Raw genomic sequence first — 25,949 nt, 5'->3', positions numbered from 1 at the left:
ACGTTGCTGATTGGTCAGAATATTGCAATGCGGGTAATTTTGGCAATTTTTTTGGTAACTTACTGTTAGTTAATTTTTTAAAAAATCTGAAATTCGATTCAAAAATTTTTAATGTTTAATAGAAATACAGATTTTAAGCTTGAAAAAAATGATTCAGATATTTTTCGAAAACTCTGAAAATGCTAAGCTCAAAAAAAAAAACAAAAGAGCTTGCTGCAGTAAGTTTAAAAATTAAATTTTTATTGCAAAAACACTATTACTAAAATAAAAATTATGTGGATCAACTATGAAAATTGGTGAACATGGTGTCTCGAATTGAAGATATTTTCATAATCGGAGCCTGCGAGCGACCTGAAAAAATTTTCGACATTTTCCGAGTTCCGCGGAGCCCGTCAAATGTCGGGTGCTGCACTAACATTTAAAAGCGGTACGAAACTCTCTGATCATCAAAATAGCAGTCAACGCGTCCAGAGCCGGGTATAAACTTGCACCAACTCCCGGAGCATTTGTAACGCGGCCCACATATTTCACATCGAAAAATGGCAAAGTTAGCAAGAACCCAGTTGGAATAAATAAAATGCACATTGGAATCAAGGTTTGAATGATGAGCGTCTGGAATAGCTGCCGATGAATTTCCCAGTTCTTTTTGCTTTTTCGATGTTTTGTGTGGCGATACACAGTTCGGAATATGTTCAGGGAAAAGTAGATTATTGTGGAAATTGATATGGAGAGAATAATATAAACGACGGCCATTCCTAGGCAATCTTTCCAGAAAAATTCTAGTGAGCCGGTGGAGTTGTAGATCTGAAACAATGGCTACTATAAGTTAATTTTTAAATTAATTTTTTAGGTCGGCAGAAAGGGTGTAGGTAGGTGCGAAGTAGGCACGCAGGCAGACAGGTAGGCAGGCAGATTCATAACACGTTTGTGAATTCTAATCAGGTACGTATGTAGGCAGGAATGTAGGTACATAGGTTCTCATAAACTTCATGAAGACACGCCTGCCTACATATGTGCCTACCTACTTACCTACCTTTGACTATTTGTAAGCCTACCTCATGCCTGCCTAGCTATGTACCTACCAACGTACCTACTTACGTACCTACCCACCTACCTACGTACCTACCTACCTACCTACCTGCCTACCTACCTACCTACCTACCTACCTACCTACCTACCTACCTACCTACCTACCTACCTACCTACCTACCTACCTACCTACCTACCTACCTAACTATCTACCTACCTGCCTGCCTACCTACCTACCTACCTACCTACCTGCCTGCCTACCTACCTACCTACGTACTAACCAACGCACCTATCTACCTATATACGTACTTATCTACGTACCTACATATGTACCTTCTCCGTATTTACTTACATGCCTACCTACGTACCTACTTTTTGACCACTACCGTGCCTGCATCGTGCCTACCTGACGCCTCCCTACCTACGTAACCACTTACATGCCTACCTACTCACACATTTTATGCCTGGTTACGTGCCTACGTTTGTGTCTATTTCATGCCTGCTATACTTTCCACCTGATACATGAGTGCCTTCCTACATCAGGCCTACACTCATGCCTGCCTATCAACATTTCTACATCAATCCTGCATACCTATTAGCCTACTGTATGCCTATTTACCTGCCCAACTCATTTTTGCCTACCTACACATGCACCTACCTGCCTGTCTAAATCCGTACCTGATTACAATCTCTCAACGTGCCTACCTCACGTAGACTTATGAACCTGCCTGCCTGCGTGTCTACCTATGTGCCTACTTTTTTACCTACCTGCCTTCTGCCTGACTACGGTCAACCATTCAATTTTTAGAATTTTCACTTACATAGAAAACTGAAGAAATCTGCCCAACTTCAAAACTATCATCGCCATACTCTCGCTTCAAACTCTCCCTAAAAAAAAAATTATTTAATGTACTAGTTAGTACAATTTCCAAACATTACCTCATATAGTGCATTTTAAATTCTGTAGGCTCTCCAAACCAGGTAACATTCAGAAACATCAGGGCGCCCAGGAAAAATACCGGCATCAAAAGTCGCAGCACTTTTGGCCCGTGCAAGTGTCGGAGAAGGCGAGGACTGAAAATGCTATGTAAAAGTGCTTTGAAATCGTAAAAACTTTAATAGTCACCTGCAAACCGCCGAATATCTGTAGAAAAAGTGAGCCGACAAAAATAGTACGCAAATCCCGAATGTAGAGCAGTAAAATGCGGCGATAAAATGACCAAATTCCTTGGAAATTGGTAAAAAAGTGGTTCCAACATAAAGCATGAGGCCAGTCCCTGATATGTGCATTATCTGGAAGTTCGAGTTGATTGGCTGAATTTTTGGTCTGCCTGCCTACTTGTCGTCTGCCTGCCTACTTGTCTATCAGAGTGCCTACCTACGGCTCCACTCTATGTCTGCGTTTGTGCCTACTTTATGTATGCCTGATTGCCTGCCTGAGTGTAAACCTATGTGTGTAATTTATGCCTACCTACAAGTCTATCCTATACATGCCTACCTATGTCTCCGCTTTATGCCTGCCTATGTGCCTGCTTTGAGTCAGCCTTTGTGCCTATTTTGAGTCAGCCTTTGTGTCTACTTTATGCTTGCCTATTTGCCTGTCAGAGTGCCTACCTACGCGCCCATTTAATGTCTGCCTTTGTGCCTACTTTATGCCTACCTACATGCCCACGCTATGTCTGCCTTTGTGCCTATTTTATGCTTGCCTTTGTGCCTGCTGTATGCCTACCTCCTGTCTACCCTATGCATTCCTACCTGTGCCAACTTTTCCTCTGCCTACATGCCTACCTCGGACATGTCAACGTGCATGTCAGAGTGCCTACCTATGTACCTACTTATATGCCTGCCTACGTACCTACCTACCTCAGACCTACCTGCAAAAACATGTTTTCGCATGTCTATCTGCGTGCCTACATTATGCCTACCTAGCCTGAATCCCTGCCTAACTTTTTTCGTTTTAGTAAAAAGTAAAAGTTTGCCTACCGGTTGTGTCAAAACCTCCACAAGTGCATACAAAATTGAGAAAATCGAAAACGAAGCCATCAAAAGCTTGTAGGATCCGAAATGCCGAGTGGCTCTTGTGTGTATCAAGAAAAGCAAGGTAAAATGAAAAACTTCCGATAAAATGAATCCAATAACCTGGATGATTTGGAATTCCAGTGGTATGCACATTTTGGAACTTTTTTTGGAAACTGAAATTGACGAGATTAGTTGGTTATTTTTGAAAAGCCCAGTAATTGTTCTGGTCAATAATCTAGAGACCTATAGCAATAAAAAAAATTGAATCAGGTATTATTTTTTGTTTACTTGGCTGACGAAGGTCAGCTTTATATTAGGTTTTTAGCCTGGTGACTTTTGGTTTCTAAGCCAAAAATATCAGAGTTCTGGTTATTGGAAATCAGATTTCCTGTTTAAATCGGACCAGAGAACGGAGGTTTTAATACAAAGAACACATTTTTTTCACATAACGGTATCAAAAAAAATTCAACGAAAAAAAAACATATTTTAACACTCTTCGTAAAACCACTTTTGTGCAATACAAAAAATAAAAAGCAAAATGTTTTCGCTTTCACATATATATACTACAATTCGGATCCAAAATTATGCGTCTCAATGCAAAAACATACACCCACTTTACTATGACGACGATCAGAAAGTGATTGACGGAAATGTTATCGGTGTCTATAATTAATTATAAGGGTGGTTGAGGTACTTTTGAGTGCACAAGTTTTTGCTCATTTTGGGTAAAGAGCAAGCTCAGGAACAATGTACATAGTTGGAAAATTATACAACTAGGGGTATTCGAGAATTTGACAGAGCTCCTCAATTGATGGGCTCAATTTTCAGTGCGAAATATGTTAAGTTGGCTGAAATTAAAGCTGGCAATTTGGGCAATTACCGGATTTGTCATTTGCCGGAGATTCCATAAATCTGAAATTGCCGGACTTGTTGTTTGCCGAAGACTTCAAAAATCAGAAATAGCCGAATTATCTGATTACCGAAAATTAAAAAAAAACGGCAGTCACTGAAAGTTCCAATTGCCTAAAAGCTGAAACCGGCAACTGCCGGAATTGCCGAGTAACGTTAAAAATAATTGCCGAAAATATAATAATTCAATTTCTATACATTTATGGGTGTAGACACGATTTTTGGCAAAATGTTGACCTTTCCATTTAAAAATTTGAAATTTTATAAACTACAAAAGTTTACACCTGCTCTTCTAAAATGAACTTACAACATTCTGAAAATGACTTTTTTTTGGAAAAAATCTAAAATTGAAATTATCCAAAAATCGGCAATTGCGGCAACTGCTGAATTTATCTTTTTTATTTCAAAACTGGCAATTGTCAATTTTTTAATTTGCCGGTATTTTTACACTAAGCCGATAAGGCGGCCTAAGCCTGCCTACTGCAGAACTGCACACAAAAAAACTGATAAAATTGAAAAAAAACTAGTTTTGTACCTACCAAAGAAAGAAGGTAGGCGAGCAGGCGAGCAGGCAAACAGGCAGGCTGGCAGGCATGAGGTAGGTGGTTCTGAAATAGTTTTAAGTCACAATAAAGCATGCATCATATGAACTTCAGCCTCCTACTTTATTAAAAGGGTTTCCAGGCAGGCGCAGAAACGCCTGCCGCGCCTCGAGCCCCACCTCATGTATAGTGCGGCGCGGAACCCGAAATATGTCGGCTACGGCAAAAAAACCACTTGTCGCACTATGTTGTGTAAACACCAAGCCTTTGACTTTTCGTCATAGTGCAGGAATCAGGCGAGAGGCCGGCGTAAGGCGGGAAGATTGGAGGCAGGTGTCTACCTTTCATGCCTAGCTTTTCGCGTCTACCTTTTTTGGAACCCAAACTTCACGGTTCTGAAATACAATTTGCATGTTTGTTCACATGAATTTTCAACTTTCCGTAAAAGTTTGAACAAATGCGTGTCGCAGTTCCACCTGCCATTCTAACTAAAAATGTGCATGATCTTTAGAACACTGAAATTCAAAGATATAAAAGCCCGAAAATTAACATTGCCAATCAAAAATTATTTAATTTCACGGTTTTTTTTCAATTTTAACAAAGCCTTCCATGCAGGGGTCCCTGCCAATGCCTACTGTTTCTCTAAAAAGCGCAGCTTCAATGTCCCCAAAAAACAATATATTATTATTCAAAAATTTCAAATTCCAATGTTCAATGTTCCCTGGATGTTCGTGTTGTCTTTTGCCACGCTTTGCCTGTAATTAAAAACGTCAACAGACTTCTTCAACCTTCCAATTAATCTCCAAACACTGTCTGCAAAAACAAGAGCAACCGAGTTTTGGTGTTCCGATGTCATTATAATAGTGAGCCTGATGTTTGAGCAAAAAAAGATATGTATATCATAAAGATCAATGTGGTAGGGTTATAGAAAATTGAATTGTCGAACGGGGGCCCACGCCTGGTATTGTCTTGCACGTAGTGTCAGAGTGTCTCATTTCGGCTTGATCTACGTAGATCTACAAAAAATGCGGGAGAAGAAACGCAGAGTTCTCAACTGATTTCGAAGAGTTAAGGACGTGCTGACGTCACATTTTTCAGGACGAAAAATCCCCGCATTTTTTGTAGATCAAACCGTGATGGGACAGCCTGTAGCAGCACCATGATTTTGCGGTAACCGTAAATTTTTTTTTTTTTTGAGAAAAAATCACCGTCTAATTTTGGGTATACCAGTTAATTATCTTGCGTTTTCAACTAGATTTGGGTACATTTAACAAGGTCGATGAATGTAAGGTCGATGGACGACTAGATTTGTGAAAATTTGGTAACTTCTGGTTGTGCATCTGCCTTAAATGAACCTGAATCGAGTTGAAAATGCAAGATAATTAACTAGAATACCCAAAATCAGACGGCAATTTCAAAAAAAATTAGTTTCCAGCCGCTGACAAATCAAATTTCAAACTTTACCTAATTTTAGGTCATTTTTTGACCCGCCTTAATTTTTTTTGAGAAGTTTTCAAGAACTTTCATTATGAAATTCGGAGTTTTCAGACAATTTCGAGTCTGATAAAGAAATAAAAAAATCAACTACACCACCTTTAAAAGTAGGAAAAATAATTATTCTACTGAATGGACCTTTTACTAATAAAAATCTAATATTTCTGAGAAACCATAGGCCATAGGCCTTAACAAAGACTTCTGGAAAAAACTGATTGTGAGAACTTTTTTTTGACAATTGCGAATTTCACTGGTTTGTCTAAAATTATATTATATTTCAAATTTTTGATAATTGTGTATAATTGTTGTATTTTGTCTGAATTAATTACCTCGGTACAAAATAAAGCGACCGACATCTCGTGGGCCTTTTTTCGTCAATTTGCCAATTGACGGAATTGGCAAAAAATTGACGATTTGCCGATTTGCCAGAACTTACCATTTTAGGAAAACTTCTTGTAGTTTGCCGAAAATGTGCCGAAAATCAATTTGTCCATTTTTACCATTTTTGAAAACAATGAAAAAAAAAATTTAAATCAAAAAATCTTGATTCCAACAATTTCAATTTCTTTTCGTTTTCTCTAAAAAATTAACTTCCGCCAAAAAAATGTTTAATCAGATGTTCCGTATTTAATTATAAAAAACAACATTCGTCATGGGTTTTTGAAAAACAAAAGATGTCTGAAAAATATCACACATTTGAGTTTCTGAACTGACCCAGGCCACTACACAATTTGCAGATGGAAAATTAATTTCATACTCAACTCCCCTCTCTCTCTCATTTGTTCGGCAAAACGTCAAAAGCCAATTATTTATTCTAGAAATGTTTTTTTTTTTGATTAACCTAGTAGTTTCCAAATATTTTTAGACAAGTTTCAGGTAAAAATGCCCATGCCAAGTGCCCTCCGCTACCTACAGTACACCGGGTGCGCGTTGACCGAGGTGCTCAGCATCTACCTATTCTTGCTAATTTTCTCGAAGGCTTCCCTGAAAATTGGCTCCTACAAGTATTTGATGGCGACTTTCACCGTTTTTTCAATGATCTACGGGATTGTAGAGGTGCTGACTCAACCGGTAAGCGCGAAATTTTGATAAAAATTTTGTTGAATTTTCAGGTAATGCATATCGAGGGAACCGCCTTGATAGTCTATATGGATAGTTTTCTACGCTATGAGAAAGTTTTGGGATTTCATATTACAGGTGAGTGCCTGCCTATGCCTAGCCTACTTATCTCGCCTATTCCTATCCATTTTCAGCATTCTACTGTTCCAGTTTCGGAGTGTGCGTGCTTCTCCTCTCCACACACTTTTGCTACCGCTACATGGCGGTTTGTAGGTAGGCCCCGCCACCAATATTTCGCCCTAAAAATTTCTCAAGAAATTTTCAGGCCCCACATAGTCCGAAACTATACTGGAGCCCGTCTCCTCTACTTTTTCATCCCGGCAGCCGTTCTCGGAACAACTTGGCTTGTGACTGTGGAGATTTGCGAACAGCCAACACCATTTAATTCAGAGTATTTGAGGTGAGGCATGTCTCCTGAATTCTTGAGATTTAATGGAATCTGGTTTCAGGGAAAGTCTGAAATTTTATTATGATGAGGACAGTTATGCCGTTGCTCAATTGTCGGCAGTTTATTATGTAAGTTGGGAATTAGGCTTGGGGGAAAGGATTAAACAATTCCAGAAAATTAGAAAAAAGAAAAAAAAACATAAAAATCGTGAAAATATATTATAATAAAACTTCTTGGAAAAATTACGAAAATGGCACAATCCTTTAAAAAAAAACAAAAAATCACTAGAACGTTGTGCCGAAAAATTAGACATTCCAAAGTTTGTACTAAACAAATTGTCATTTTCAGTACTATGACAAGTGTGGTGTTCTGGTAATTCACTGGCTGCAATGTTTCTCCATATTGATCCTCTACTCGATCATGGGCACATCCATCACATCCATCGTACTTTTCGCGTTCAAAACCTACAAGACCGTCCAGACGAATACCCTAATGAGTGCTGCGACCCGGGATCTTCACCGTCAGCTTCTATTCACTCTTATCATACAATCACTGGTGCCATTTGTGATATTGTTCGCGCCAGTTGGACTATTGTTTCTTCTTCCGTTCTTCAACGTGCATTTGGGCTACTTTGCGAATGCTCCCGGAGCTTGGATTAGCTTTTATCCGGCCATTGACGCACTGATCGCGTTGCTGATGATTCGAGACTTTCGAAATGCGGTTTTCTGTGAGTTTGATTGGAATTTGAGAGAATGGGAATCCAACTAGAGTATTGGTCGGTGAGCAGCGGGCAACTGCGGGCACACTGGGGGACAGTGGGCGCCGGCTACTTGCCTTCTACTGCGACCGACGCTTCGCGGGTTCTGTCACGGAGGGCGGGAATTTTCATTGCCTCCTACTGATAAGATGTTTCCAAAAACTTTACAAATACCCCGTTTCAGGCAGAAAACACAACTCAAGTGCGCAGGTCACCGGAAATTACGACAGTATGACCATCTCCAACTTCAGACGACAGTCGCATATGTAGATTTTCTTTTGTACAATTTATTTGATCTTTCAAAAATAATTTAAAATAAACTCAGTTTCATTGATGTTTCAAGAGTTCTTTCAACGACAGTTTCACGGTCCGATGCACCGTGACCACGACATTCTGATATATGCATCATCACGTGGTCTTACTAGTCATTTCTGACCCAGACATTTCCAAAAACTTGCTTCAAGTTCACTTTTTTTCTTATTTTCACACGGTTCAGTCCCTCTGATCTGTGACTTCAGTCGTTGCCCCAAAAAATTCTAAAAATGGGTCTCGACACGATATTCACTGTTTACTACGCATTTTACTTTATATTTTCCGGAACCGCGCAACTTTTTGTGCTCTACCTCATCGTGTTCCATAGCCCGCCGAGTTTACAAGATATGCGGAAATTAATGATGGCTACGTCACTATCGCAAGTTATCATGTGCTCGTCGGCATTTTTGACGCAAGTTAGGTACAGTAATAAAACATTTTTTGCGGTAAGACCCAAAAAACTTTTTCAGAATTGTCCCGATCCAATTCTCCATCGCACTTTTATCTTTCGGGCCTTGTTCAATTGTAGGCCCGCAGGCTTGCCTGGCCACGTATAATCTGTTGAACGTAAGTTTCAGAAATATATTTTATGTGTGTTTTGGCTTAGGCCCTGGATTAGGGTCAGGCTTAGGCTTTGGCTTAGGCTCATGCTTAGGCCTTGGATCGACTTATGGTGCGTTGCGTGTCGCGTCGCGGCTCGGCTGGATTTTTAACATAAAACTAGATTATCGATGGAGCGTGAAAAATGCTATGAACCCGTTTTGGTGGCCGCAGAAAAAGGTCTAGATTTTAAATATTTCTGATTTTTTTAATGATTAGGACTGTGAAACGTGGCCCAGTTTTTGCTTTGACCAACGGCCACGGCCACATAGACTTTTGATCTCATATTAATCAAATTTTAGACATCAGGTTGCCTCGTGGTGGCCTCCCTCCTCCATATGATGTATTACCGCCGACGTTTGATGTCTTCTGTCAGAAGGCTCTCGACACAAAAGTTCATTGGCAATTGTTTTGTTGTCTACTTTTTTAGCGCTGTTGTTCTGGTTAGTTTTTAGGTTAGCTGAGCATTTAGAATCACCTGAAAAAAAATAAATAAATAATTCACCTGATCTCCGAAATAAAGCTGAAAATTGCAATGTTTCCTAATTTTCCAAAACTGGTCAATGCTCATTGAAGAAAAAAAAACTACACTCGACTTTGATGTTTTGACAGAATATTTCTGTTTTTCGTGCGAAAAAGTTATGCTTTTACGAAAAATCGTAGGCTAGGGTCCTACCACGATTGAAAATGCTTAGTTACCATACCCACAAGTTAATAAATTTCAAACTTGCAATTTATTTTTCCGGTGTTTTTTTTTTGATGTTTGAGGTTGTTCTGCTGTATGAAAAACCAAGAAAGAATAATGACAAGAGGCGTAGAAACTTTGAAAGTACGGTGCAAGCGCGCTCCACGGACAATTGAAAGCGTTCCGCCCCAAAACATTGGGTCTCGTTAGGTATTAGGCGGCAGAACCGAGAATGTTGCGAAACTGATTGAAAGCATTATTTGAATTTACGGTTTCACCGCCAAGTACCTACCGAGACACTAAGTTGGCCGTGGAGCGCGCTTGCAACGCGATTTCGAAAATCGTATTTTTCCGCGTCCTCAAAATTGCTCGTAAATCGACACAACACCCTCTGGCCTAGTTTTCCAGTTCTTTTCAGATTTTCTCATTCCTCGGCCCCACCAACTTCGGGTACATCAAAGCCCTGGTGACAACGTTCTACCCGACAATTGACTTGCAAAACTACACGCTATCCGGCTTCTCTGACGTCACAAACATTCTTTGCTCAACTGCGACGGGAATCATCGCAGCTCACGCGTATTTTCCGCCGCTGGTGGCGATTATTTGGAGACGGTTTGTGAATTTAAGCGGAATTTGGCGATTTTTATGCAAAAAATACGGTGTCTGGTCTCGATACGACAATTTTCTGCTAAATGAATTGAAATGGAAGAGTTTGCCGAACTAGGCCATTTTAGCTCGGCCATATCTGGGGTAGATTTACGGCGCGTTGCGTGTCGCGTCGCGGCTCGAGTTTCGTTGTAAAACTAAATGTATTTGTCCGTGTGGAGTACACGACTTTCTCACGCGTTGTCCGGCTGGCGATTGTCAATGGAGCGCGAAAAATACAATGAAATCGATAAAAAGTCCGCAACAATAAAATTTTGAAATTACAGTAGTCTTTAAAGGCGCACACCTTTCTGCAGTTGCCACAATTTTATCGTGGCGAGACCCGAGAGTACCGACATTTTAACTCAAATCTGCGCCTGAATAATAAGAATTTTGAATTTTTTTAAAGAAAAATCGTCCGAGAAATCAATAGTCAACAATCGGCTTTATCCGCCAGAACTCAACTGCAAACTCGACATTTTGTGCAGTGTCTGACGTGGCAAACGTGTCTTCCGTTGTTTTTCTACGTGGTTCCTTATACATTTTATCTCGTACAGCAACTTTTTGGTAATTTTTCTGTGAATTTTGCAACAAAAAAAGCAGCGTCACACAAAAAGAGGCGGAGCATAATTTTGCAACTGTGTCGCACAGTTTTTTTCTTTTTTTCGTCGCCTTAGCCTGAGCCTGAGCCTGAGCCTACGCCTAAGCCAAAGCCTACGCTTAAACTTAAGCTCAAGCCTAAGCCTATCCTTAAGCTCAAGCCTAAGCCTAAGCCTCGGCCTACGTCTAATCCAAAGACTAAGCCTATGCCTAAGCCTAAGACAAGCCTAGACATAAGCCTAGGCCTAAGCCTGGGCCTAAGCCTAAGCCCAACCTAGACATAAGCCTAGGCCTAAGCCTGGTCCTCAGCCTAACCCTAATTGTAAGCTTAAAAACTGTCCGGCAGTGTTGCGAAACTAGGCTCCACCCATTTTTCTGTGCGGCGCCGTTTTTTTCCGTTGCAAAATTCACATTTTTCAATTTTTTCAGGAATCGGCACCGCCATCACCGAATATTTGATCTTCCCGCTGAACACATTCTCGGCGGTAGTTGACCCGATTTGCATGCTTCACTTCATCAAGCCTTATCAGCGAAAGGCCAAGCAGCTTATTTCGAATTTACTTGGCCTAAATATTGCTCAAAATTCTAGCACAATTGCAACAGTGTCTTCTCAGCTATAATTCGAATAAAACTAGAATTTTCATATCATCATCAGAGAGATGAATAGCAACAGAACAGATAAAATGGAACGGCGGGTGTGGGGGGAAGCAGTGATGACACATAACGCGAAATAGGTGTGTGCATATGGTCTCAGAAAGTCCCTATTCGGTTTGATCTCCAAGAATTGCGGAAAACTGATTTCGCATGGTTAAGAGTGTGCTGACGTCACAAAAAAAATTCCCGCATTTTTTGTAGATCAAACCGTGATGGGACGACCTGGCACCACGTGTGTGTGGGAACCCGTGATTCATGGGGGAGAGAGAGGGAAATAGTGTGAAGGAAAAAACTTGGATAGAAAAATAACAAAAAGATAGGGTAAAAAGGAGTTGTAAAGCAAATATATTAACATATTTAAACAGGGTTGCCGGTGACGTTGAGAAGCGCCTTCAAGAAATCGGGCTCCTTGTTTTCGGCGAGCTTCAGCTTCTTCTTTGCCGACTTCGGTGTGAGGATTGGCGGTGGAACGAGCGATCGCCGGAGGATTTGTGGGGCGCCTGAAATTTTTATTTTTTAGATTTTCACGGATTTCTGGCTTCCCTCATAAATTGAAATGGAAGAGTTTGCCGAACTAGGCCATTTTGGCTCGGCCATATCTGGGATAGATTTACGGCGTGTTGCGTATCGCGTCGCGGCTCAATTTTAGTTGTAAAACTAAATACATTTGTCCGTGTGGAGTACACGACTTACCAACGTGTTGTCCGGCGGGCGATTGTCAATGGAGCGCGTGAAATTCAATGAGGAAGGCCAGAGCCCCGTGATATTTTAAATTGAAAAAACCACCAGTCTTACATTTTCTAGGCATTATTTTGACATGAACCTTTTTCTGGATTTTCTCTGGCGCCGAATTCGTCACAGATTCCTCGGCACTTCGCTTCAAAGATCTGAATTTTGAATATTAAATATTTTTATTTTAAAATTAAAGAATTATATATACTTTCTCTCCTCTTTTCTCTTCAAAATCTCTTCATTTCGCCGCTTTTCGAGAATCTGCGACTCAATTCCGATGGGCTTTTCGTTGATCGTCTCGCAGTTTTTGCATACCTCCTCGACAACAGAATTCCTGTAAAAAAATGTATTTTTAATAAATATTTTACCTTAAAAGCTTACTTTGCGCCATCAATTGGCGGCGGTGGCGGCATTCCGCATTTCTCACAACTTTTGTACTTTTCGTCACTGTTTGTCTGGAAATTTCGCTTTTTTTTAAGGGAAAAAATCAATAAATCAATTTCTCACAGCTTCCCAAGCATTTTTCTCGTATTGAGCAACAACACAGTCGGGCAGTCCGCGATCTTTTCCGTTTTCCGCGAGTTTGTGAAGAAATTTCGCAGTTTGCTCGTCTTTTTCGCCCTTCTCCTCGGAATCTTCTTGATTTTTCGGCATTTTTGAACTGAAAAATTAAATTAATATTTGTATTTATTGATTTTTAGCAGAAAACAACGAAAATTCATTCGAAAAATACCAAATTACGATGAAAAAGTTGTGAAATATTGGAGAAAAAATAAATTGAAGGAACGATGCTCCGATATGCCGCACCGCGTGTTGTTTAGCGGTAAGCAAAAATGGAGGATTTTCGAATGAGGTTTTCGGATATTGGGCAGTTTTTCATGATTTTGGGAAAGGAAAATCAATAAAATCAGTTAAAATTAAATTAATATTATCAAGATCAGGTCAAATTTTGCATTTGGTTAGGACTAGAAGTCTTTCTCCCATTCCACAATGTCACCGTGTTTCGACGAAGTGAATCTGGAATTTTTTTGTGGTCTCATAATAATAATAATAATAACTATTTCCAAAATTCAACTCACTTTCATTATTCTCAATTCTCTCCGACCTTGAGCAGGTCAGAATTCGCTTGGCGGCTCTGCGATATGGGACTATAAAATAAATTTGTAGAATCGGGTCGAATAGGGCTGGTAAAGTTATCATAAAGCATACAGTGTATTGGGAGATGAGAATTTGAGTTCCTGAATTATTTACTAGTTATTGAAAGTTTAGTTTTAAAAAAAGAGGAAAAATTCAAATTATTTATATTTTTATTCCGCGGGTTTGCGGGAAACACCGTCTGTGCAGTAGGGCGCATTTGAATTTCCATGTCAAATTTTGATAATTCACACATGGTGCCAGAGTGTCTCGTTTCGGCTTGATCTACGTAGATCTACATAAAAGGGGGAGACTGATTTCGCATGGATAAGAACGTGCCGACGTCACATTTTTTGGGCCAAAAATTCCCGCATTTTTTGTAGATCAAACCGTTATAGGGACAGTCTGGCACTATTCATACTCACCAACATATTTATTGAAAATGTAGAAAAACCCAACAGGAACATAACAAAACAGCGGGAGCATAATTTGCAGTCCGAGGCCCTGAAACGATAACGAAAAATTTGCGCGTCAAATGTGATGCACCAGGATGCACCCAATTTTACGCGCAATCACACGGGCTTCTGGTCTTTCTTATTGATTTTTTCGCACTCCATTGACAATCGCCTGCGGGACAACGTTTGGGAAAGTCGTGTACTCCACACGGACAATGACAATTAGTTTCACAATCGAGCCGCGACGCGACACGCAACGCGCCGTAAATCTACCCCAGATATGGCCGTGACAAAATGGCCTAGTTCGGCAAACTCTTCCATATCAATTCATGAGGGAAGCCAGAAATCCGTGCAATTCTTCAAAAAAAAACCTACATGGACCAGTGCTCTGAACTGTGTCACACTTTGTGCGGAAAGCGAATTTATATTCCGGTCCAAAACTTTTAGCGTTTGCCGTCTCCAAGAATAGCCAAGCGTCGGCGCGACAATGGTCAGCAGAACCAGTGTAAAAGTGACGAGCGTCATGAAAATACTGTGAGAATTCGCAAATCCGCCGAATTTTCTATAGGGCTCAAAATTATAGTCCGGGTGAGCTTGTAATGTCTCGAGGTACACAGAGTCCAGGTCGATTGGGGGAATGTAGGAGAGGACCTGGAAGATTCCGTGAAAATTGAGCACGGATTTCTGGCTTCCTCATAAATTGGAAATGGAAAAGTCTGCCGAACTAGGCCATTTTGGCTCGGCCATATCTGGGGTAGATTTACGGCGCGTTGCGTGTCGCGTCGCGGCTCGATTGTAAAACTAAATGAATTTGTCCGCGTGGAGTACACGACTTTCCCACGCGTTGTCCGACAGGCGATTGTCAATGGAGCGCGAAACATGCAATGAGGAAGGCCAGAACCCCGTGAAACTTTAGTATTGAAAAACACGGGGTTCTGGGCTTCCTCGTTGCATTTTTCGCGCTCCATTGACAATCGCCTGTCGGGCAATGCGAGGGAAAGTCGTGTACTCCACACGGACAAACACATTTAGTTTTACAACTAAAATCGAGCCGCGACGCGACACGCAACGCGCCGTAAATCTACCCTAGATATGGCCGAGCCAAAATGGCCTAGTTTGGCAAACTCTTCCGTTTCAAAATATGAGGGAAGTCAGAACCGAACACTTACAATAATCGCAATAGGGAACAAATACCAGAGTCCGAAGATGAAAATTCGAAATTTCATATTATCATGATATTTTATAGTAATCATCCTATAGTACAAAGTATGAATGTTTAGTACTCCGCCGGCAGTTGCCACAGACTGCAAAAATCGATAATTTCAGTTTATCCAAACGAAAGTCAGATTATTACCAGTATAAAAATATACCCATTAAAACACCAAACGGCTCCAAAATATTTACACGGACCCTGACACATTATCGCCAGAGAACGGGTGTTATGGACTGTCCTGTAAGTTTATTGGGTCACGTGTTGATCTACAAAAAATGCGGGAATTTTTCGCCCAGAAAAATGTGACGTCAGCACGTTCTTAGCCATGCGAAATCAGTTGAGAAGGCTGCCGCATTTTTTGTAGATCTACGTAGATCAAACCGAAATGGGACTTTTCTGACACCACGTGTTGGGTCTTGACACGAAAACCGATTTTCTAACCTAAACTGCAGGAAAAAGGTGAACGCCGCTAAAACGTAGTTGAAAAAGTTCGACGGATACAAGAAATATCTCATCGTTCTCAAAACTTTCGAAGTTTTATTAAATATTAGGTAGAATAATAGAATGTGGAGAATTGAGCAACTTGTGAAGTATATCGGATAGTAAACTGCCGCCACGTCATCTAGAATTTTGGACATTTCTGGAAAAAAAAATTTGAGGTTGATTCAGGTAGGGTAAACGGGGGTTTGCAATATTAAGCAGTGTTACGGGAAGACTGAATTCGGAAAACATTCTTGATGCGCAAAATATCTCGTAGCGAAAACAACAGTAATCTTTTAAGTGACTACTGTAGCGCTGGTGTCGATTTACGGGCTCGATTCTTTAAATGAACTTCACGCAGTGCTAGGCTGTCTCATCACGGTTTGATCTACAAAAAAATGCGGGAATTTTTTGTACTAAAAACTGTGACGTCAGCACGTTCTTAACCATGCGAAATCAGTTGAGAACTCTGCATCTCTTCTCCCGCATTTTTTGTAGATCTACGTAGATCAAGCCTAAATGAAAATGCAATATTGCCCGAGATATAAGCCTTTTTCTGGAAATTTCGTTTTCATGTGCTAACACTAAACCATTTCACCAATGTACGTTTTAAAACATTTCCTACAATATAAGAATACTGAAAAAAAGATTCTGAAGCTAAAAAATTTTTGGAATTTTTACGGCATACCAAAATAAGATATTTTCAAGTCAATCAAATAATGTTATACATTTTGTTTGCCATTTCAGCTTCCTACTACTTATGTAGAGTAAATACCAAAAGTATGACTATAATTAGGTTAGGTTAATTAGGCAGAACACAGTGAAACTACTGTGTTCTATGTCGAGGATAGGAAATATATATTATGCAGTGTGTCAGAAATAAATATCACAAAAACTCCATAAAAAGGATTAAAGTGTAACTCAATTTTTCGCAAAAAAAAATTTCGGCGTAAATCTCAAATCACTGATTCTAGAGCACAATAAATTAGTTTACTCTGAAAGTTATGGAGCAAAAATTGAATTTCTGAATATCTCCAGAGACAGGTGATCTTGAAGAATTTGAAGAAAAGGTGCAGAATCTGGAGAAAAAGTTACAAAGTGATCAAGAAGCTACGACATGGCCCCTAATCTACTTTTCTGTCATTTTTCAGCAGGGTTCCATGGGAGGCAGGCGCGGTTTCAGGGCCTGATACCGGTCTTCAACCTGCCTCATCGTCTTGGCGCCTGCATGGGAGCCTACTTTTCAGATATAAAAAAAAAATGAAAAAAATGATCAAAATTATTGAGTAATGGGTTTTTTCTAATTGAAGAATCCTTACTTTTGTAGTTATTTTGAAATTTTATTGGCAAATTTTTTTGTGAAAACTCCAGTGACAAAAAAAGGAAAAAAACAAATCTGAAAACAAGAATTCCAAAACATATCCAAAAAATTATGTGAAACGAGAAAAATCACAAACTATGACCAGGAACTTTTAGACACCCCAAATTTTATTGGAAAGACCAAAAATCTCCGGGCTTGCGTAGGCTGCTTATATGACAAACTGCGCATTAATTATTTAGAATTTGATTGTGAAACATATTCTTGTTTGATCATTTGATAAAAAAGCTACGAGGCCGTGTAGTCTAATTTATAAAAACTGATATACCCAAAATTTGACGGCAATTTCAAAAAAGTTAGTTTCCAGCCTCCGAAAAGTCGAATTTCAAATTTTAACTAATTTTAGGCCATTTTTTTTGAGTCGTCATAACTTTTTTTAGAAGTTTCAAAAAGTTTCATTATGAAATTCGGTGTTTTCAGACAATTTTAAGTATAATAAAGCTATTTGAAAAATTAGACCACACCACCTTTTAAAAATATTCAGAAAAAAACGTACACTCACAAGCTAACAAGTCTCATCATCTTATGTACGTGCCAAATTCCAACATTTTAAAGTTCAGAGCAGCTCGTCTGGAAATAAATTCGGGGGCGAACACATAATGTATGACATATATATTATGGTAATGGAGGGCCAGTTTGCCGATTTGCCGGAAAATTTCAATTCCGGCAACTTGCCGGTTTGCCGTTTTCCGAACATCAATTTGCCGTAAGAGTTCAGAGGAAATTTTTATAACACCGAAACACTTAAAACTGAAATTCTGAAATTCCCAAAAATAATTTTAATTCAATTTTGCCGGTTTGCCGTTTTGCCGGAAAATTTCATTTTTGGCACATTGCCGATTTGCCGGATATCAATTTGCCGAAAGTGTTTAGAGAGTTTTTTTATGAGACGGAAACACTTAAAAATGTGCCTTTTTGAAATTTTTTCCCCCGTTTTTTTTTGATATTTTAATAGAATTTTCTTGCTTTTTAAAATAGATGTAGGAACATTTATAGGATGCGTACAATTTTGCCGATTAAAATTGAAATTCTGAAATTTCCAAACAAAAATGTGCAAAACTACAATTTGCCGAAAATTTTCGGCTATTGCCGTTTTTCCGACAAATTCGACAGATTGGCAAATTGCGGTTTCGACAATTTGCTGATTTGGCGGAAAAACCACAATTTGCTTAAAATTTTCGGCTGTTGCCGTTTTTTGGCAAATCCATAAATTGCCGGTTTTTCGATTTGCCATTTTGCCTGAAACTTCAATTCCGGCAATTTGCCAATTTGCCAATTTGCCTGAAAATTCGATTCCGGCAAAATTTGCCGATTTGCCGGTTTGCCGGAAAAATCGTTTGCATTGGACCGACGGTAGGTTTAATACTACCGGCTGTTCCAGTTTTACTCGACCCCGTAATTGGATCATATTTTCATTTGAAGTTCAGTGGTTATATTCTGTAATTGGGCTTTACCCTCTATTTAATTTTTTTTTTGGAAAATCATCAAAGGTTTGCCGAGTTGAGATTTTTCCAGTCTTATTATGACTGTCCAGAGAGTATAGAAAGTTGAAGAGACACAGACATCCGGGACCCAAGGGGCGGGGCGCGGGAAGAGATGATTTGTGTCGATTTACAGAGTTTTCCCCGTTGTCATCATTTCGTAAATCTACACAAATCGTCTCATCCCGCGCCCCGCCTCTTGGGTCCCCGGCTGTCTATGTCTCTTTAGCTGACTACACTCTCTGGACAGGCAATACCGTATATTCTCTATTAGTACTGCATCCCCAGTAGGCAGCTATTAAACAGGCTTGACAATATGTATTGCAACTAAAATACTCCACGTAAAAAAAAATTAAATTTTTTTCATTTCAACAAGTAACTACTACATTTGGTGAAGCAACACCGGGTGAGACGCGAGGCTTCCGAAACAATACACGACGAGTTATTAATCCCTCAATTACAAATCCAAGTGTCTTGGTAACTGTTGCCATTGGTCCAGCCACCTCAATATTGGCACTTGTGAAATTGGCAAACGCGTATGACGGAATGATATTGAAGAAGAAAACTATGAACGCATTAAGAAGTGCAATGCGGGTAGCCTGAAGTCTTGAAATTAGGAAATGTGTACTCTATCGAAGTGTAGACCAGCAATTTTTTAGTCGGCAGATTCGGCAAGTCGGAAAATTGCTGGTTTGTCAATTTGCCGGAAGTGTTCAATTTCGGCAAATTGCCAAGTTGCCGAAAAAAACACAATTTGCTTAACATTTTCGGCAGTTGCCGCTTTTCTAGAAAAATTGGAAAATCGCCGGTTAGCCGATTTGCCGGAAAATTAGAAAAAAAAAATTAAAATTCGGCAAATTGTCTGTTTGTGCCAGAAAAATTTCAATTCCGGCAGTTTGCCGGTTTCACGATTTGCCGAAAATTTTCCATTTCGACAATTTGCCGGTTTGCCGATTTGCCGGAAATTTTAATGTTCGGCAAATTGCCAATTTGCAGTTCGCTGGGTTCGCTGGGAGTTCGCATAAATCTGCCACTAAAGAAACATTTACTGGATGCGTACAGTTTTGCCGAAACTTTCCGGCAAATTGGGCAAATCGGCAGTTTGCCAATTTGCCGACTTGCCGGTGTGCCGAAATTTTTCATTTCGGCGATTTGTCGGAAAAAAACACAATTTGCCGCTTTTTGGGAAAACTCGAAAAACGGTTTGCCAATTTGCCGAAAATTTCAATTCCGGCACTATGCCGGAAAAACCACAACTTGCCGAAAATTTTCGACGATTGCCGTTTTCCGGACGAATTCGGCAAATAGGCAAATTTTCGGTTTGTCGAATTGCCGGAAAATTTTAATTCCGGCAATTTGCCGATTTACCGATTTGCCGGAAATTTCAATTTTCGGCAATTGCCGTTATTTCCTGCAAATTCGGCAATTGCCGTTATTTCCTGTAAATTCGGCAAATCTGCAAATTCGGCATATCGGCGAATTGCCGATTTGTCAACTTGTCGGAAATTTTCAATTCCGGCAATTTGCCGATATGCCGATTTGCCGGAAAAATCGTTTGCCGCCCACCCTCTGGTGTAAAAACTCAAAACTTACTATAGACAGTTTCTTATTTGTTTGCGTTTTTGAAGAATAGTGGGAACTGAGAATTCGAATGCAAAGAATCAGGGAAAATACAACATTTAAACAGCCAACAGTTTGCTCATGCAAGACCCAATAAAAATAGTAACAGCTGTTTATGGCACAAAAGAAGCGGTCGCATTCTAACGGGGTATTTATAGAGTTTTTGCAAAATCCAATCATTACAAGTTGATCCAATAAACCATCAGGTATGAGTATGAGTATTATTTCAAATTTGATGATTTTTTCTTGATACCTGCGGAAGAAAATTGGGAAGCACGCGGCAATAACTCTTGAAATAGATATCAATAGTGCCAGAGTTGATCTAATGCTTGCAGTTGAGGAAGATGGCCAAACCAGAAGAAACGCTATATTTTTTGTGATCAAATTAACACGGTAACTTGTGCTTAGATTATATATCTCGACAAAAAACATAAAAAACATTATAATTGCATCAAGTCCGAATTTGAAATAAATTAGTATCATACTTCGATTCACGTGTGCTCGTTTGCAATAGAAGATGGAGAACAGTATGAAAGAGTTCAGGTAGAGCGCCAGGAATGAAAATAAAATCGCTAAAATACTGGTCAGAAGAACGATGAGCAACATTTTTGAGCTTAGATAATCTGAAGGAGGAAGTTGGTCAGAATAGTTTTATACGTCTCGTTAGGCAAAGAAGCTACTAATTGAACAGATTTGTTTTGTTGAAAAAGTCAGAACATTGGAGATGGGAAGTTCATTGAACCAAAAGTCTCAAAATTTTGGGTCTTTACTACAAAATATCCAAAACCGAATTTTTTTAAAATTACCTTATTAGACCCAAAATTGTCTGAAAACACCGAATTTCATAATGAAACTTCTTGAAAACTTTTCAAAAAATAGTTATGACGGGTTAAAAAAATGGCCAAAAATTAGTTAAAATTTGAAATTTGGCCGACTTGTCAAGGTCGCAACGGCTGGAATTTTTTTTTGTTTTTTTTTAAATCAACATTTAAAAAAAAGCTTTGTCCATCAACTTTAGAATATCTAAGTAGAGTTGAAAACCCTAAAATTAGACGGTGATTTCAAAAAAATTAGTTTCCACCCGCTGACATGTCAAATTTGAATTTGTAACTAATTTTAGCTCATTTTTTGAGCCGTCATAACTTTTTTTTGAAAAATTTTCAAGAAGTTTCATTATGAACTTCGGTGTTTTCAGACAATTTTGAGTCTAATAACGCAATAAAAAGTTAGACTACACCACCTTCAAATACAAAAATATGGGAAAATGCTAGTTCGGGGCCAAATTTTGCATAGCGATTGTTGTTACATCCGCCAACACAAGTGGAGTCACCGCAGTTTGTCGGAATACTCGACGTTTGACATAAGCCAGTATATCTGAAAAACCGGCGTTAATTTGGGATGACAGGTTAAAAATCTTTAAGGGTGGAGTAGCATTTCCGGCAAATCGGCAAATCGGCAAGTTGCCGGAATTTAACATTTCCGGCAAATCGGCAAATCGGCAAATTGACGATTTTGCTGAATTTGCCGGAAACACGGCAATTGCCGAAAATTTTCGGCAAATAGTGGTTTTGCACCTTTTTTGGAAATTTCAGAATTGCAATTCATCTCGGCAAAATTGAACGCATCCTATGAATGTTCCTACATCTATTTTGAAAAGTAAGCAAACTATATGAAAATATCTAAAGAAACCTGGAAAAAATGGGAAAATGCGCTGTTTTAAGTGCTTCCGTCGTATAAAAAATCACTCTAAACAGTTCCGGCAAATCGGTAAATTGCCGGAAATGAAAATTGGCAATTTGCCGAATTTGTCGAAAAAAAAATTGCCGAACGGCAATTGCCGCTAATCCCTGTCCGAATAATGTTCCAAGCACTAATGTTCAAATCATGTGTGGGCGGCAAACGATTTTTCCGGCAAATCGGCGAATTGCCGGAATTAAAATTTTCCGGCAAATCGGCAAATTGCCGGAATTTAAATTTTCCGGCAAATCGGCAAGTTGCCGGAATCGAAATTTCCCGGCAAATCGGCAAATTACCGGATTTGAAATTTTCCGGCAAATCGGCAGACCGACAAATTGCCAATAAAGATTTGAACATGCGACAGTGCTATAGATTTTTCAAAAATTGGCAAAAGTGGATAATTAAAAAAAAAAAAAATTTTTTAACTCACTGATCAACACAGTCCGATAATTTTTGACGATCAAAATTGTTGGAATTGGATTCAGAGCGGGATACAATGCAATTGTCAATCCAATGGTTTCTCCTATAATCTCGTTAGAATTTCCCAAAAATATTGTCAGGTAAATCGCGGTTGCAGAAATATGCATCAAGAGGACTGGAATCGAAGTTTGCAGAATTAGAGCAAGTAGTAATTGCTGCTGAATGCTTTTGAACTTGTCACAAGAAGTTGACTGTGACATCAAGTTTTTCATTACCAAATATGCTTTCAGACCGAAGAACACCATTATTGAAGTGGAAAATCCCTGGAGCAAAGATTTGTTTAGAGCTTAAGCCTAATCTTGAACCCACAATTAAGCCCATCGCAATCAGGCATAACCTTGCAGCCTTCCAACTGAAAAAGTGGTCGGTTGTTGAGTTGGCGTACTTGGGCCAGAACAATGGGCCCACATAGTAGAGATCATTGATAGTTGAGAGGTTTTTGACAAGCGGTGGATAGTTTTCACTGAAAATTCGATATTTCAGGGAACATCGAAAAATTGAATATTGTAAAACGAAAAAAAAATTTTTAGAAAATTTATATAAATTCATAAATTTTTTAACAGGTATTTTTTACGGTTATAATTTTAGTTAGGCATAGGCTTAGGCTTAGGCTTCAGCTTAGACTTAGGCTTATGCCTAGGCCTAGGCGTTGGACTAGGCTTAGGCTTAGGCTTAAGCTTATTCTAAGGCTCAGGTTACGGCTTGGCGTCAGTGGCGAGCGTTAGCTCTGATGATATTTAATTCCGATGATCTAAATTAAGGCGTGATATTCTAATTGTAAGGTGTGATAACATATGATATTTATTTTTAAATTTAAATATAGTCTCTTTTTTTGCTTCTTAAAATTTTTTTTTTTGTTAATGAACGAATAGTTTACAACCGCCTCGCTCAAATGTATTTTGATAAAAGTGGCTATTTAGGCTTAAGCCGCGCCATACCGCCGGTGTGTCATAAGGATTTCCTATATTTTATTCCAGTTGGGCATCCTAGTATGTTTTTCGGGCCCTTAGGCTTGCTGGATTGGGATTTCCAATGTTTTATTCAAATTGGGTTTGTTCCTAACTCTAAATAGCCCTTTTTATTTTCTTTTGCGCTCCAAGCGCAAGGAAAAACCTTCTTGTAACTTTTTATGAGGTTAGAATTAGGCTTAGGCTCGCTCGCTTGGGCTTTTTCATTCCGAATGCTACGTTATTACCACACAATTTTTTCAAAAAAACTTTTGTATTCAGCAATATCTAAGTTAGTAAAAAAGTAACTCTTCGGGCCTCAAAATTTTTGTGAAAAATTTACCGAAAAATAGCACAAATGTAAAAACTGTTTTGTTTAATTATAGGTTTTTTTTTCAAAATTTCCGGGGAATACTGACCTATGAAAATGTAATTTAACGTTTTTACGAACTTTTTTCAGAAATATGTCAGAACCAGTGTTTCCAAAAACCTCGAAAAAAAATTGTGTTGCAAAATTGGAAAACAAATATTTTATGAAAATTTATAAAAATTCTACAAATTTTTAACAGTTATTTTTTTACAGTTCCTCTAAGCCATAAAAGTCCTTCTTTTAATACTTTAGTATGTACATTCTGAAAGCCTTTTGGACAATTTTTATTCATTCACAAATTGCTTAAATTAAAAAAAAAAATTTCACACAATTTCCAGATTTCTTTTTAAAAGATGAAAATTCTCAATTAGCATTGAAAATTCATATTTGTTTTTTTGTTGTAATTTTTACAGTTTTTGTGCATCAAAACTGTTTTGAAACTTTTAGAACCACGCTATGAAGTAGAAGCTCTTACTTTATAAATCTATCAGTTTGCTCGTCGGCTCGCATTAAAAATCCCGCTGTACACATAAACGTTATTCCGTTCAGCAATGGTATCATAAACCACGGCACAATTTTCGACGAATCGAATGTTTTCAGTAGATTGCTCCTGAAAAATTGGTACACTTAAATGCTCCGAATATTTGAGCTTACTTTGTGATACTGAGGTATCGATAAATGAAATGAAGGGCCAGAATAGCAACTGACATACCGAAGAAGCCAATGAAAAGCACTGTAAGAGTTAAAATTGGCGGGCTAAAAAAATTATTTTTGAAAACTTACGATTTAGAGTGCAAGCAACATATTTCGGAAATATTGATGCTCTCCAGTTCATTATTATTAAAAATGCAGACTCTTTTGTGAGCATAATCTTAAAAAAAAACGTATCATTCTTTTATTAGCCAAAATGAAAATTGTCGAATTTATTCATTTTCTGTATTTACGAAAAAAATTGCCAATTATCAGAGTATTTCGAATTTTCCAAAAGTGCCAAAAATTTACTGGCTGCGTGAAATTTAAAGCATTCCGAATGGCGGATATTGCTAGTTGCCAAAAATGTCAAAAATTGCCAAAATTGCAGTACTTGGAACTTCTGAAAACCAAAAAATGTGGGAATTTATATGTACTTTTGGTAATTACCCAAAATATAAAGAATTTAAAATTGGAAATTCGTCAAAATTAACAATGTATAAAAATTCATATTTACGGTAATTGTAAAAAGTATAGAGTTTCCAAAATCCGGCAAAATTGTCGATTGCCGGAAAATTTAATTTTCAATAATTGCCGGAATTTCTGAAAATCGGAAATTGTGGAAATTTATTATTTTCCTAATTGCCAAAAAATACCAGAAATTTGAAATTGGAAAAACGCACATACTAACAATGTATAAAAATTCACATTTTCGGTAATTGCAGAAATTTCTAGAGTTTCCAAAATCTGGCAAAATTGCCGATTGCCGAATTTTTCAATTTTTGGTAATTGCCAAAAGCTCCAGAATTTTTAAAATCCGACAACTGCCGATTGGCAAAAAGTCTGAAACCCAGCAAATTTACACGGTTGCCGGAAATGTCAGAAACTGGCAAAATTTGAAATTGGCGAATATTGGAAGTTTTTTTGTAATTGCCGGAATCGGCTGCAACTCCGAAAAATCTGGCAATTGCCAAAATTTCAGGGTGTCAGAGTTTTCAATAAAACGAAACTGCCTATTTCCAAAAAATTTTAAATTTTATCGCATTCCAGTTTTGCAAATTTTCAATTTAATCTATTTTATTCTATTTTTAAAAAAACTCACCGGTTTCTCCGCAAAATACAAAATCGCATAGGTCAGCTCGAAAATGTTGATATACATCATGAGGTACTTATAGGCTCCAAGAGATGCTGGAGATTTTTTGAGTATCAAAAGTATCAGGACAAAATTTATAAAAATCGCACAAATTACAGAAGCGTTCAAAAATATTGCATCGTTGAGCTGCATTTTATGGCTTGTATAAAAGGAACACAATGATTCGGGTATGTGGGTGTCTTGGCAGATGTGATCTGCCAAATTTTGCCAGAGGTGCTAACCAATTTCCGGTACATATAAATACCGTTAACTTTTTTGATGTATCTAGAACATTTTTTTTCGATTGTTTTTCTGAGAAATATGTACGGCAAAACAGGTAGGCAAAG

The 25,949-nt window shown here is 38.6% G+C and overlaps 7 protein-coding genes across 15 annotated transcripts; 2 read left to right on the top strand and 5 right to left on the bottom strand.

Annotated features, from left to right (window-relative positions):
- Positions 1 to 280: 280 nt before the first annotated feature.
- On the bottom strand, positions 281 to 3,201 carry str-120 (Serpentine receptor class r-10; the record flags this gene model as incomplete). The annotated part of the gene is made up of 6 exons (NM_071266.1): positions 281 to 351; positions 417 to 804; positions 1,851 to 1,917; positions 1,969 to 2,103; positions 2,156 to 2,322; positions 3,013 to 3,201. The coding sequence occupies 6 exons, from the start codon at positions 3,199 to 3,201 to the stop codon at positions 281 to 283; spliced, it is 1,017 nt and encodes a 338-aa protein (NP_503667.1).
- Positions 3,202 to 6,881: 3,680 nt separating this feature from the next.
- Positions 6,882 to 8,527, top strand: str-119 (Serpentine receptor class r-10; the record flags this gene model as incomplete). Its single annotated transcript, NM_071265.1, has 7 exons — positions 6,882 to 7,064; positions 7,106 to 7,190; positions 7,247 to 7,325; positions 7,378 to 7,512; positions 7,562 to 7,628; positions 7,849 to 8,227; positions 8,442 to 8,527. 7 exons carry the CDS (start codon positions 6,882 to 6,884, stop codon positions 8,525 to 8,527), a joined length of 1,014 nt encoding a protein of 337 aa, NP_503666.1.
- Positions 8,528 to 8,799: 272 nt separating this feature from the next.
- On the top strand, positions 8,800 to 11,719 carry srd-71 (the record flags this gene model as incomplete). 5 transcript variants are annotated; one of them, NM_071264.2, is made up of 6 exons in its annotated part: positions 8,800 to 8,990; positions 9,040 to 9,136; positions 9,472 to 9,612; positions 10,273 to 10,466; positions 10,909 to 11,066; positions 11,529 to 11,719. In NM_071264.2, 6 exons carry the CDS (start codon positions 8,800 to 8,802, stop codon positions 11,717 to 11,719), a joined length of 972 nt encoding a protein of 323 aa, NP_503665.2. The 5 variants fall into 5 exon arrangements, 3 of the variants coding, with proteins under 3 accessions (NP_503665.2, NP_001303714.1, NP_001303715.1); NM_001316785.1 differs by lacking the exon at positions 10,909 to 11,066 and having other exon boundaries at positions 11,529 to 11,592; NR_133597.1 differs by lacking the exons at positions 8,800 to 8,990; positions 9,040 to 9,136; positions 9,472 to 9,612.
- A 391-nt stretch (positions 11,720 to 12,110) lies between these two features.
- On the bottom strand, positions 12,111 to 13,139 carry C13B7.6 (uncharacterized protein; the record flags this gene model as incomplete). Its single annotated transcript, NM_071263.1, has 5 exons — positions 12,111 to 12,253; positions 12,549 to 12,640; positions 12,694 to 12,819; positions 12,867 to 12,940; positions 12,993 to 13,139. The coding sequence occupies 5 exons, from the start codon at positions 13,137 to 13,139 to the stop codon at positions 12,111 to 12,113; spliced, it is 582 nt and encodes a 193-aa protein (NP_503664.1).
- A 283-nt stretch (positions 13,140 to 13,422) lies between these two features.
- Positions 13,423 to 15,925, bottom strand: srd-60 (Serpentine Receptor, class D (Delta); the record flags this gene model as incomplete). Of its 4 annotated transcripts, NR_133593.1 has the most annotated exons (8): positions 13,423 to 13,502; positions 13,565 to 13,633; positions 13,695 to 13,723; positions 14,045 to 14,123; positions 14,450 to 14,725; positions 15,244 to 15,378; positions 15,429 to 15,525; positions 15,729 to 15,925. NR_133593.1 is itself a non-coding variant. In NM_071262.1 (7 exons), 7 exons carry the CDS (start codon positions 15,923 to 15,925, stop codon positions 13,423 to 13,425), a joined length of 1,023 nt encoding a protein of 340 aa, NP_503663.1. The 4 variants fall into 4 exon arrangements, 1 of the variants encoding a protein (NP_503663.1); NM_071262.1 differs by having other exon boundaries at positions 13,565 to 13,723; NR_133594.1 differs by lacking the exons at positions 14,045 to 14,123; positions 14,450 to 14,725; positions 15,244 to 15,378; positions 15,429 to 15,525; positions 15,729 to 15,925 and having other exon boundaries at positions 13,695 to 13,724.
- Positions 15,926 to 18,994: 3,069 nt separating this feature from the next.
- Positions 18,995 to 20,852, bottom strand: Y19D10A.17 (Serpentine Receptor, class BC (Class B-like); the record flags this gene model as incomplete). Its single annotated transcript, NM_001047725.1, has 2 exons — positions 18,995 to 19,225; positions 20,220 to 20,852. 2 exons carry the CDS (start codon positions 20,850 to 20,852, stop codon positions 18,995 to 18,997), a joined length of 864 nt encoding a protein of 287 aa, NP_001041190.1.
- A 661-nt stretch (positions 20,853 to 21,513) lies between these two features.
- Positions 21,514 to 25,755, bottom strand: Y19D10A.1 (Serpentine receptor class r-10; the record flags this gene model as incomplete). Of its 2 annotated transcripts, none has more annotated exons than NR_133592.1 (7): positions 21,514 to 21,620; positions 22,414 to 22,726; positions 22,773 to 22,926; positions 24,256 to 24,390; positions 24,435 to 24,513; positions 24,564 to 24,873; positions 25,573 to 25,755. NR_133592.1 is itself a non-coding variant. In NM_071261.3 (7 exons), the coding sequence occupies 7 exons, from the start codon at positions 25,753 to 25,755 to the stop codon at positions 21,514 to 21,516; spliced, it is 1,059 nt and encodes a 352-aa protein (NP_503662.3). The 2 variants fall into 2 exon arrangements, 1 of the variants encoding a protein (NP_503662.3); NM_071261.3 differs by having other exon boundaries at positions 24,564 to 24,651.
- Between the last annotated feature and the right edge of the window lie 194 nt (positions 25,756 to 25,949).

This window comes from Caenorhabditis elegans, chromosome V, assembly GCF_000002985.6.
Source record: "Caenorhabditis elegans chromosome V".
Taxonomy (NCBI): Eukaryota; Metazoa; Nematoda; class Chromadorea; order Rhabditida; family Rhabditidae; genus Caenorhabditis; species Caenorhabditis elegans.
The sequence above is the reverse complement of the archived record's forward strand: the minus strand, read 5'-3'. Positions and strand labels throughout refer to the sequence as shown.